This window comes from Myotis daubentonii, chromosome 4, assembly GCF_963259705.1.
Source record: "Myotis daubentonii chromosome 4, mMyoDau2.1, whole genome shotgun sequence".
In the NCBI taxonomy this organism is placed as follows: domain Eukaryota; kingdom Metazoa; phylum Chordata; class Mammalia; order Chiroptera; family Vespertilionidae; genus Myotis; species Myotis daubentonii.
The window spans coordinates 79254901-79267029 of NC_081843.1; the positions used below are offsets into that span (position 1 = coordinate 79254901).

At 36.7% G+C, this 12129-nt stretch overlaps 1 protein-coding gene across 8 annotated transcripts in view; it reads right to left on the reverse strand.

Moving 5' to 3' along the window:
* Nucleotides 1–457: 457 nt before the first annotated feature.
* Nucleotides 458–12129, reverse strand: part of BDP1 (B double prime 1, subunit of RNA polymerase III transcription initiation factor IIIB) — an 89154-nt gene continuing 77482 nt past the window's right edge. For 7 of the 8 annotated variants that reach the window (XM_059694382.1, XM_059694377.1, XM_059694384.1 and 4 more), the window contains 5 exons: nucleotides 10937–11141; nucleotides 9028–9067; nucleotides 8145–8412; nucleotides 6832–7078; nucleotides 458–3073 (listed from right to left, as the gene is read on the reverse strand). In XM_059694382.1, coding sequence (XP_059550365.1) covers nucleotides 2942–3073; nucleotides 6832–7078; nucleotides 8145–8412; nucleotides 9028–9067; nucleotides 10937–11141 — 892 coding nt within the window. In that variant the 3' untranslated portion in view covers nucleotides 458–2941. The remainder of the gene's footprint in view (nucleotides 3074–6831; nucleotides 7079–8144; nucleotides 8413–9027; nucleotides 9068–10936; nucleotides 11142–12129) is intronic. The other variant, XM_059694383.1, reaches the window with a different exon arrangement.

Below are 12129 nucleotides of genomic sequence, written 5' to 3' on the forward strand. Positions count from 1 at the left end.
GTGGATTCCACATCTGCATTCAACCGACTTCATAGTCAACCAACTGCAGATCCAAAATATTCAACAAAAATATTTATGTTGTTGCTGACTTAGCTAGGCCTAGAATGGTTGCATCTATACTGAACATGTACAGACTTATTTTTCTTGTCATTACTCCCTAAACAATACAGTATAGCAACTATTTACTTAGCATTTACTATGTATTAGGAATTATAAGTAATCTAGAGATGATTTAAAGTATAATGGAGGATATGCATAGATTATATGTAAACACTATGCAATTTTATATAGGGGCTTGAGCTTCCTCAGATTTTGGTACCCACGTGGGGTCCTGGGACCAATCCTCACAGATACCAAGGGATGACCGTACTATATTTTTACAGAAGAAAGAAAGTATAAGCTGTAGTGAAAACTTCTAGTTTTGGTTAACTAAACATTAAGAAAAGGACATAACAAAAATAATATAAAATAACTTTTATTTACATAATTTATATCTGTAGAACATAATTGCTTTCTTTAAAACAAGAAAATTTACAAATGACAGATATTGCTTTTTTGTCAAAGACTTCTTCAAGCAAGATAGTATGTATACATGGTCACTTCTATTTCAACTAATATAGTGGTAAACAGTAGATATATTTTTATTTGTGCCTCAATCATTTACCAACAAATTAGTTTTTTAATCCATCATGTTCACCATTTTCTAAGATATAAGTGTTCAGGAGGAAAAAATCAAGAAAAAATAAAGACCTTTATAATCATATCTCCTTTAAGATTCATAAAATACAAATTCTTCCCAGCATCATCTTTACATGAATTAGATTAAATACAGGTATGAACACGTCTTTCCACCTTAAAGGGTAAATAAATACACTGATTAAGGTTCTCTTTCTCCAAGATTAGTTTTAAGGATATAATAGCAGGGTAATTTAGCTGGGTGACTTGATTCTCTATTACAATAAATGCCCAAAAGATAAAATTAATCTTTATACAGTAAGAATCTTTCATAAAATTAATTCACTGCAGATGAACAAGATACAGACATTAACAAAGTTAAAACATAAATACTATACAAGAGATAAAATAATAGTTTGATTGTGGCAACCTAACACCCAAATTAATATTAATCAAATGATAGAAACCTTTCAGAATGAGATTTTTAAAAATTTATAAAAACAAGGCATTAAAATAGCAATGTGGTTTATTACCATGATTCTTGTGATCACATGAAATAAATGCATACCTACAGAGAATTTCCACTCATATTTATAGATCCTCCTTTATGAAAAAAAGTTAAACTATAAATTTCACTATAATAAAATGAAGAAATGCTCTAATATCAATTGTTTTAATTAATTAGGATTACTGTTGTACTTCCTCCTGAGCCATATCCTATTTTACTAATGAACTTGAAAACTGTCCTCCATTTTTTTCAATATACAAACACAATTATCTAGACATTAAAGTATCTTTCCATGAAATACTGATCATCCCATAACGCAATCAATACTTTAGTTAGGCACAACTTATAACTTCAATGACAAAAATATCTCATAGCTAAAGACATCAGCACCTTAAGGTAAGAAAATTACTGTCTCACACAGAGGGTCAAACTAAAATCGCAATCCAGCCATGTCCATCATTTACGTATGGTCTGTGGCTATTTTCAACTGAAATGGCAGAGTTGAGTAGTTGCCACAGAGGCCATCTGGCTCAAACAAACTCAAAACTATTTTGTGAAAACATGTTTCTGACTCCTGACTAATTTTTTATCAACTCAGGGTAAATCTGCTTTTTGAGAAGCTTAATTGAACTACACTGAAGATTTACTTGGGTGAATAATAGAATTACATATGTAAATCACAAAATTGAAAACTCAAATTCATATTGATAATTACTGACTTAATAGTCTTATTTTCTGTTTTTAATATCACAATTATGTTCTGTACTTAAAGGCCTAAATATTCCTTAAGCAGAATTTAATGGGGGGAAAACTATTAAATTATTTTTCTTTAAAAAAGGAATGTGTGTGTGTGTGAGTATGTGTGTGTGTGTGTGTGTGTGGAAAGGAGATTGACTTTTGTATGGAAATTTGCCTCATAAATGAAGGTAAGGTATTTTCTTTTCCATACAAATCCTGAGATTATCCAAGAAATAAGAAAAACAAAACATTCACAGTACAAAGTCAATATACTAAAACTATGAGAAAAAATGTATTCAAAACATATACACTATCCAAATACTTTGTTATATCACTTTAAATATCTTTAAAATTAAAGAGGGAAAGGAGACAAATTGTTAATGCCTTCTTTACCCATATTCTGAAGGGTGAAAATAATTAAAACTGAATATCCTTTTAAATAAAATTTTTAAAAATAAATAAGCTTTTTGATGTTTCATCTTTATAAATAATAAGTTTAAATACTAGTTTTTCAATTAGGACTAATGTTAACATGAATTAGAAAAATACATATTTTTCAGTCAGTCAAATAGCTGATAATAGAAAAGTTTTTAACAATTGACTGTCATATACTTAGAGGCAACTGAAAAGGCCTAATCACCCAAAGAAAAATCCAAACAGAAAGAACCTTCACAAAAGTAGTTTGCTAAGTGTTAAATATAACCCACCTCCAAATACATCAGCACTGAGATTTATACAGACGTTTATCGGCGAACAACATTCCAAAATGTCCATGTGTTTTCAGTACAGGAAGAGTCAAAATGTAAACAAGAGGTACTATTTCTGTCTGAAAAAGCAGTCTTAATTGCTTGGTAATTCCAAATTGCTGAATCAGTCAGAATAGAAGGAATTTTAGCAATGTTTCCCACTGATTATGAAAACTTCAAATCAAGCTCATTAAATACTCAAAATCAGCATAAAGAAAAACAAACATGATGCTTTTTTAAGTCTGGAAATCCTAGACTTAAAAAAAAACAACTTTCATTCTGTTTTATCCACTTCAATAAAAATATCACTAAAGAAATATTCAGAGACTGTGGTTGGCTCCTCTTCAAGTACCTGGTTTTGGACACTTTTACATTCTTCTTTTGGTAAGGAACGATCACAGGAAACCTAAAAAGATAATAAAAATAAGTATGCAATATAACATTTTTATATTGCAAAGTTAGTCTAAATTGATATGTTTGAAAAGCAATCTAACATAAACATATGCTCATTGATCTAATAATTTCATTTCTATGCAACTACATTAAGAAAATAATCCTAAACACAGTAAGAGTTTTGTGAATAAGACAGCATTAATTATAATAAAATAGCATGACATGATTAGGTTAATTGTAGTGTATCCATGATCCCTTACATCAAGCTAATTTCCATGAAAAAAATTTTAACAATAGAAAAACATAACATTAAATCTACAATGACAGTATCTTATTTTTTTCTTTATTGATTAAGGTATTACATATGTTCTTATCCCCCCATGACACACACAACCCCACCACCCCACCCCCGCTCATGCCCTCACCCCCTATGTCTGTGTCCATTGGTTATGCTTATATGCATGCATACAAGTCCTTTGGTTGATCTCTCCCCCTTACACCCACCCTCCCCTACCTTCCCTCTGAGGTTTGATGGTCAGATCGATGCTTCTCTGTCTCTGGATCTGTTTTTGTTCATCAGTTTATGTTGTTCATTATATTCCACAAATGAGTGAGATCATGTGATATTTATCTTTTTCTGACTGGCTTATTTCACTTAGCATAATGCTCTCCAGGTCCATCATTGCAAATGGTGGTTCATTCCTTTCTACAGCAGCATAGTACTCTATTGTGTAGATGTACCACAGTTTTCTAATCCATTCATCTGCTGATGGGCACTTAGGCTGTTTCCAGATCTTCGCTATGGTAAATTGTGCTGCTATGAACATAGGGATGCATATATCCTGTCTGATTGGTGTTTCTGATTTCTTGGGATATATTCCTAGAAGTGGGATCACTGGGTCAAATGGGAGTTCCATTTTTAGTTTTTGAGGCAACTCCACACTGTTCTCCACAATGGCTGCACCAGTCTGCATTCCCACCAGGAGTGAAGGACGGTTCTTTTCTCCACATCCTCATCAACACTTGTCCTTTGTTGATTTGTTGATGATAGCCACTCTGACAGGTGTGAGATGGTACCTCATTGTCATTTTGATTTGCATCTCTTGGATGATTAGTGACTTTGGGCATGTTTTCATATGTCTCTTGGTTTTCTGAAAGTCCTCTTTTGAAAAGTATCTATTTAGGTCCCTTGCCCATTTTTGATTGGATTGTTTATCTTCCTTTTGTTAAGTTGTATGAGTTCCCTGTAAATGTTGGAGATTAAGCCCTTACCGGAGATAACATTGACAAATATGTTCTCTCATGCAGTGGGCTTTCTTGTTTTGTTGATGGTTGGTTTCTTTTGCTGTGCAGAAGCTTTTTATTTTGATGTAGTCCCATTTGTTTATTTCCTTTAGTTTCCATTGCCCTAGGACAGTGATGGCGAACCTATGACACATGTGTCAAAGGTGACACGCGAACTCATTTTTTTGGTTGATTTTTCTTTGTTAAATGGCATTTAAATATATAAAATAAATATCAAAAATATGTCTTTGTTTTACTATGGTTGCAAATATCAAAAAATTTCTATGTGACACGGCACCAGAGTTAAGTTAGGGTTTTTCAAAATGCTGACACGCCGAGCTCAAAAGGTTCGCCATCACTGCCCTAGGAGCTATATCAGTGAAGGTATTTCTTCAGCATATGTCTGATATTTTGCTGCCTGTGGATTCCTCTAAGATTTTTATGGCCGCCTTTGCCCTGCCCCCCAGCCATGATTGGAGAATCAGGCGCCTTTGCCGCCCTGGCCAGTGATAGCAGGAAGTAGGGGTGGAGCCAGCAATGGGAGCTGGGCACGGTCGAAGCTGGCAGTCCCAGGAGCTAGGGGTCCCTTGCCTGGGCCTAAAGCGAAGCCCACGATCGTGGCACCCCTCGCTGCCACTGCAGGTCCCCGCTGCCCGGGCCGGACGCCTAGGCCAGAGGTGTTAGGCCTGGGCAGGGGCGGAGCCTGCAACCGCGGGGAGCTGGGGGTCCCCTGCCCAGGTCTGACACCTCTGCCGGAGGCCTCAGGCCTGGTCAAGGGGCCGATCCGGTGATTGGTGATCGGAGGGTGATGAGGGTCAACTCCTCTGGCTGAGATCAGGCCTGGGTGGGGGGCGGAGCCGGGGATTGGGGGGATATGAGGGTCCCCTTGCCCAGGCCTGAAGCCTGGGTCAGAGGCGTCAGGCTTGGGCGGGGGTGGAGCAAGCGATCAGAGGGAGATGGGGGTCCCCTGCCCAGGCATGATTCCTGGGCCAGAGGCCTCAGGCCTGGGCGGGGGCCAGAGCCAGTGATCGGGGGGAGATGGGGGTCCCCTGTCCAAGCCTGACACCTCTGGCGGAGGCATCAGGCCTGGGCAAGGGGCCGATCCTGCGATCGGAGGGTGATGGGGGTCAACGCCTGAGGGCTCCCAGTATGTGAGAGGGGGCAGGCTGGGCTGAGGGACACTCCCCCCCCCCCACACACACACCCAGTGCACGAATTTCGTGCACCGGGCCCCTAGTATGTATATAAAAAAAAACTCAAAATTTTTAAAAAGTAAACTTGAAAAAACTACTTGCAGCAAAGAGCTAGAACAGGGGTCCTCAAACTTTTTAAACAGGGGGCCAGTTCACTGTCCCTCAGACCATCAGAGGGCCGGACTACAGTTTAAAAAAAACTATGAACAAATTCCTATGCACACTGCACATATCTTATTTGAAGTAAAAAAACAAAACGGGAACAAATACAATATTTGTATTTGCATGTGGCCCACGGGCCATAGTTTGAGGACCCCTGAGCTAGAAGGTACATGGCTTTTTTATACACATAAAAATCTCACACAAATTGGTAAAAAAAAGAAAAACCAATACTAAGATCCTGAAAGCTATAAATTAGCAAGATAAAAAAGGAAAAAATAAAATATCTGGTAAATACTTTGAAAAAAAAAACAAGTCACTAATAACTGAAGAAATGAAAATAAACAAATGAAATGACATGCCCACACCTCTACCATTATATTAAGTAAGAAAAAATTTTATTTGAAAGAGTTATTTACCTAATGCTGGCAAGAACGTGATTAAACTGGCACTGCAGTGCTGCTGGTAATGACAGCACTGTTCTCCAAAGTAATTTGGCAATAATAATAAAGACAGAAAATCTTGGTCTCAGAAAATAATTCTGGCAAACAACATAAAAAATTTAAAAAATTTTAAAGGTTTTTGTTTTTTTTTTACAAAAGTACTCCTTCAAGTTTCATGCTACCCATTAGAGATCACCAGCCTTTATTGAGATCTTAAGTCACCCCAATATTCTTCTGAAGTCTTTGACACAGGTTCACAAATATTTCCATCCCAGTACTTCCCACATGCACAGCTTCGGAATGCATAAAAATAAAATATACAAACAAATTCTAATTTTACCTTGAATTCTTATTTGTCAGGATATTTCTCGGCAAGTAAATAAAATGCAAGCACTGCTTTGTTTTGCTTCCATAGGTCAGAAGGGTCTTTGCTTTAAAGAAATGGCAATTAAGGGTCTATTTACAGCTAGTTCAATGGCTCTGCACTAATAAACTAGCTGTAACATCCTACATTATCTTCTTTCAATATAGTGGTGAGTGGGGAGGATGATGGGAAGGAGATAGATAAGATTTTCTCTGCAATAATTTCTGACACCCAAATAAAAATAACGATTGCCATGTTTTTACTAGTTGAGTCTGATATCCAACCCGTTCTACATAAACAACAAAGCAAGTAGTTAAAACATGCATACCTGAGTTGCTGAACTGCCAATATTCTCAGATTGAGTATTAACAACACTTGGAGATGGAAGCATATTAGAGGACTCTTGAACTTTTTTCTGGCTTTCACTAAGTGGATTAGATCTTTTCAAATTCTGTCTTGATATAGGTATAAGGGGTTTTAGGCGTTTCTTTCTATGAACCTGAGTAGGTTCATCAGACTCCAAACTATTCTTTGAACATATTAAAGACAAAAATCCCAGGGGTCTTCTGCCAGATCTAGAAATACAAACATAAAGACATTCAAGAATATCTAGGAAAACACATTCTTAATAACAACTCCTTTCCATTAATCCTACAATGGCATAGGTACTAGTAATACATCATTAGTGCATAAGTTAGTGCTTAAAAATGCATACAAATCACCCGGGTATCTTATTAAAATGAAGATTCTGACTGAATTAATGGGGGGTAGAGCCTGGGTTCTGTATTTCTAACAACTTCTCAAATGATGTCCATGCTGCTGGTCCCATGACCATACTGAATAGCAAGGCTCTAGAGCAGATGTCAGCAAACTAGGCCAAATGTAGTCCACCACTTGATTCTATAAACGAATTTTACTGAACACAGTTGTGATCATCTGTTTAAATGATTGCTTTTGCACTATAAATGCACGGTTGAGTAGTTGCAAAGACATAAAGGCCACAAAGCCTAAAATATATACTACACGATTTTTAGCAAAAAAATTTGCTGACCCATATTCTAGAATACTGCTTCTCAATCGGTTTTAACCCAAAACCCCATGATGCCTCCCTCCTTCTATATTCAGCACATCTCTTAGACCAGAAAAGATACTGCTGAGCTTCACTTTCTGTAGTTTAGACAACAAGAATGGTAGATTCATTACATATGCCTTTGTAAGCTACACATGCCCTTCCCCCTTTCCTTTTGTGGAGGTTAGTGCATGTCCTCCCTCTTCAACTCACCAACACCGTATTAATGACTTTAATACTGCTGACAAGAACAATAATTATCCATAACCCAGAATGCTTAACTTCTAGAATATGAGGAAAATAATGTGGGGAAAGCCGGCTTTGGGCTTAAATTCCACACTTACTCTCATAGAGACAAAGCCATGGTTTGCCTCTTTGCTATGCCATAAGGGAGAAAAATGCACATTTTCTGGGACCTCAATAAAACAATATCCAGAACTACTTCTGATGTTAACCCTATGTCTCAGATCATCTACATGTGCACTGGCAGCTACTATATGATAGAATAAATAAGGATCAAAATAACCAAGGACAATGTCGAAAACCAAATGTATAATACTAAACTCTGATACCTGGATAGTGGGGTTTTTGAAGATGATGTGATGCTATCCACTTGTTCAGACTTAGAAGTTGCACAAGTTCCTTCTTCCTTATCAGACACAATCACCTTATCCTGAGGTAACTGAGGTGTATTCTTTTCTATATGTGTATCTATTATTTTATCAAGAGGTCTAGATCCCATACTCTGAAAAGTTGCTTCAAGTTGCTCTTTCTGAGGTTCTGGTGTTGTATGTGTGCTTTCTGAAGTAGGGAAGATATTTTGTCCCCTGTAAGACTTCCCTTAAAAAAAAGAAAAAAAATGGTAAGTACATATATTGAAATTAACACAACCAATGGAACTTCAATAGCTGAAGGAAAAAACCCATGACATTCTATCCTAAACAGCTCTAATAAGCTAAATTATAATTAGAGTAAGCTAAATTATAAATTAGGGAGTTACCTAGACGCTTAAGAATAATTTAACTAGCTAAAAGTTAAAGTAACAGCTTCTCAAGAATAGTCTTATCAATATATTTTCACCTAGAAAATCTTTCTCCGTAAATATTTCTTAAACTAACAAAGTGATCATTTTCTAATCTCAGGGTATAGCGAAGGACCTATGAAAACTCCTTTGTAGCCAGCTTTCTAATTCCTAAAATGTAGTTGTTGAGCTTTCTCAGAAATCCTGTAGAGATGTGGTTTTCTAATAAATAAGGGAAGAACGTAGACTTTTATGGATACCAAAGTGCCAAATCCATAATGTCAGCAGGGGAAAAAAAAATCTAATAATAAAAGCATGATTCTTAGAGAACAGTGAGCAAGACTCTGCTTCAATCCCAAATTTGAACAAGATGCATCAAAAATAATCAGGGGTACTTAGGAAAATATAATCACATTACAATTTATTTCACTCACCTGCTTCCTCAAAAACATTTATTAATTCCTTTGAACATACCTGTTTTAAGAAAATTTACAAAAAAAAATTAGAAATCCATTTATCAAATAAAATGAAGCAGGCTGGGAGAGGTCAGTGAGGGGAAAAGGAGACATATGTAATACTTTCAACAATAAAGAATTTTTTTAAAAAGTTAACCAAAAAAGTCTGCATGTGAAAACCACATAAAATAGAGTCAAATGAAAAATAACCAACTGGGAAAAAATATCTGCAACTCATATCTCAGGCATATATATATATATATATATATATATATATATATATATATATATGAGAGAGTTCCTTCAAATTCATAAGAAAAAGATTAAAAACCCATGAAAAAATGGGTAAGGAATACAGAGAGTCATCTCACAGAAAACACAAATGGCTTAAAAATATGAAAAGATGCTCCATCCTTACTCATAATAAGAGAAATTAAAACTACTCTGGGAGACCATTTTTCACCTATCAGATATACAAGGATACACTGCCTTTGTTGTCTGCTATCATCTAAGGACTATTGGTCTTCAAGTGTCCCTTTGAGAATACAGATTTATGGCTAAATTAACTTTGCCATAGTGTGGTTACATACATTATAAGTACCAGAAATAAAAAAACAGAGGGTGCTAAGAAACATACAACACAGTGCATGTTGATTGAATCTGCATAGTATTATCAGGCTTCCCTAAGGTAGTGATTGATCACTGAGTTAAAGAGGTTTGTATGTTTTAAGGGAGGGGTGGAGAACGTCTGGCTCATGGGCCATATAAGGCCTGTGAAATTATTTGGTCTGTTCCTGCCAAGGCATTCGGCATGTTAATTAAATGTTTGACCAAATATAGAAAGCTAATTTTTAAGTTGATAATTATAAATATGATGTTATAAATATTTATGAGAATGATGTTATAAATATCCAAATGGCCCTTGACAGAAAAAAGGTTCCCCACTACTGTTTTAAGGGAACAGTTCAGAAAAAGAAATAGCAAAAAAAATGGCCGGGGACATGAAGGAGTCCTGTGCTTTTGAGAAAAAAGGTGGCCAATATGGTTAGGGAGTAAGGTAGAGATTAGCACAAGACTAGAGACATAAATGAACCAGATAAGTATAGGGCCTTAGAAGTTCTGTTTTTATTCCTAATAGCAATAAGAAGCTTTAAGCATTTTAATGGTGGTGGTGATATTAGTATCATCATTTTATACAATAGCAAACTCAATCAGAGAGGTGAAGTAGCTTGCCAAAGGTCTCACAGCTATTAAGTGGTACAACCAAGATCCAGATCTGTATGATGCTTTCAGCCTACTTTTTAGCTAACGATACAGAGCCAGGAATGGACTTCCTGATTAATGTCCATCAATTTTCTTATAGAACAGGTTGAAAGTAAAAATACAAAACCAGTTTTACTGTAATTATTTAGGGTGAAAAGTATTAAAACTATCTATATATATAAAAGCCTAAGCAACCATTATGACTGAGCATCCAGAACGACTGGTCGAGTAGTCACTATGACGCTCAACGCAGGAGCTGCTCCCTGGTGATCAGTGCACTCCCACAGCCAAACTCCTGCGGCACTGCCCCCTGGCTGGCCAACCTCCCATGGTCCTTCCCCCCCAATCAGGGAGCCAGCCGGCCAACTCCCCGCAGCCTCTCCCCGCCCCCTGCCCTGGCTGGCTGGCCCTCCCATCAGCCCCGATCAGGGGGCCAAACAGCCAATCTTCCGGGGTTCCTCCTCCCAGCCGGCCCCCCAATAGGTCTTGAACGCAAGCCTGGCCAAGAGACCCCACCCGTGCATGAATTCATGCACCAGGCCTCTAGTGTTTATATAAAGAATATAAAGGGAAAAAACAAATCAATCTGTTATAATATGGCCATCTTACTTAGTGGCTTTCTTACCTCAGAGGTATATTCTTGACAATCATCTCTTAAAGTGAGTGAATGTTTTTTGGCAGGAGGAACATGGTCACTTTCATCAGACCTACAATGAAATCTCTTCCTAGATATAAGATCCAAATTAGCAGGAGGCTTTTCAGAAGCATCACTTCCAGAATTAGATAAACACATGGCATCCTGACCAACTGAAGTTATTGGAAAATTCATACTGCATAGAAAATACATACACATTAAACCAGTTAATTAGAGGTGATTTAATGAGGTTAAAGACTGAGCTATTCCAATCAAAACTGCCACAAACACTTCAAAGTAACTAAACACATACATGGCCATGACCACAAAAATGTTAGTGAGCCTCCATTAATACTTAAAGGCTTAGAAATTAAATTCCATAATATTGAATGAAATCTGAGGTATAAAAAATGTCTGTAAAGTTTAATTTTAATCCAAAATGTCTCTTTCTGATATAAAAGACTTCAATTTCTAATTCTATTTAATAGACAATTAAGCATCTTAATCAGTGACTGTTAAAGTGCAACTTAAGAATTCTAGTGTTGCCAGCACCGGTTTGACTCAGTGGATAGAGCGTCGGCCTGCGGACTGAGGAGTCCCAGGTTCGATGCCGGTCAAGGGCATGTACCTTGGTTGCGGGCACATCCCCAGTAGGGGGCATGCAGGAGGCAGCTGATCGATGTTTCTCTCTCATCGATGTTTCTAACTCTCTATCCCCCTCCCTTCCTCTCTGTAAAAAATCAATAAAATATATTAAAAAAAAAAAAAAAGAATTCTACTGTAGCCCTAACCAGTTTGGCTCAGTGGATAGAGCGTCAGCCTGCGGATTCAACGATCCCAGGTTCGATTCCGGTCAAGGGCATGTACCTTGGTTGGGGGCACATCTCCAGTAGGGAGTGTGCAGGAGGCAGATGATTGATGTTTCTCCCTCATTGATGTTTCTAACTCTCTATCCCTCTCCCTTCCTCTCTGTAAAAAATTAATAAATTATATTAAAAAAATTTTTTTAAAAAAAGAATTCTACTGTAAAGAATTAAAATGAGCATCAAAAATATATAGAAATGGTACCTCTACTATTTTTGCAACTTTCTGTGAGTGTATTTAGAATATATATTTACGTTTACAAAGTAACAAAATTTAAGATATATATAAATGTTTACAAAGTAACCATACCTTTAATAGAT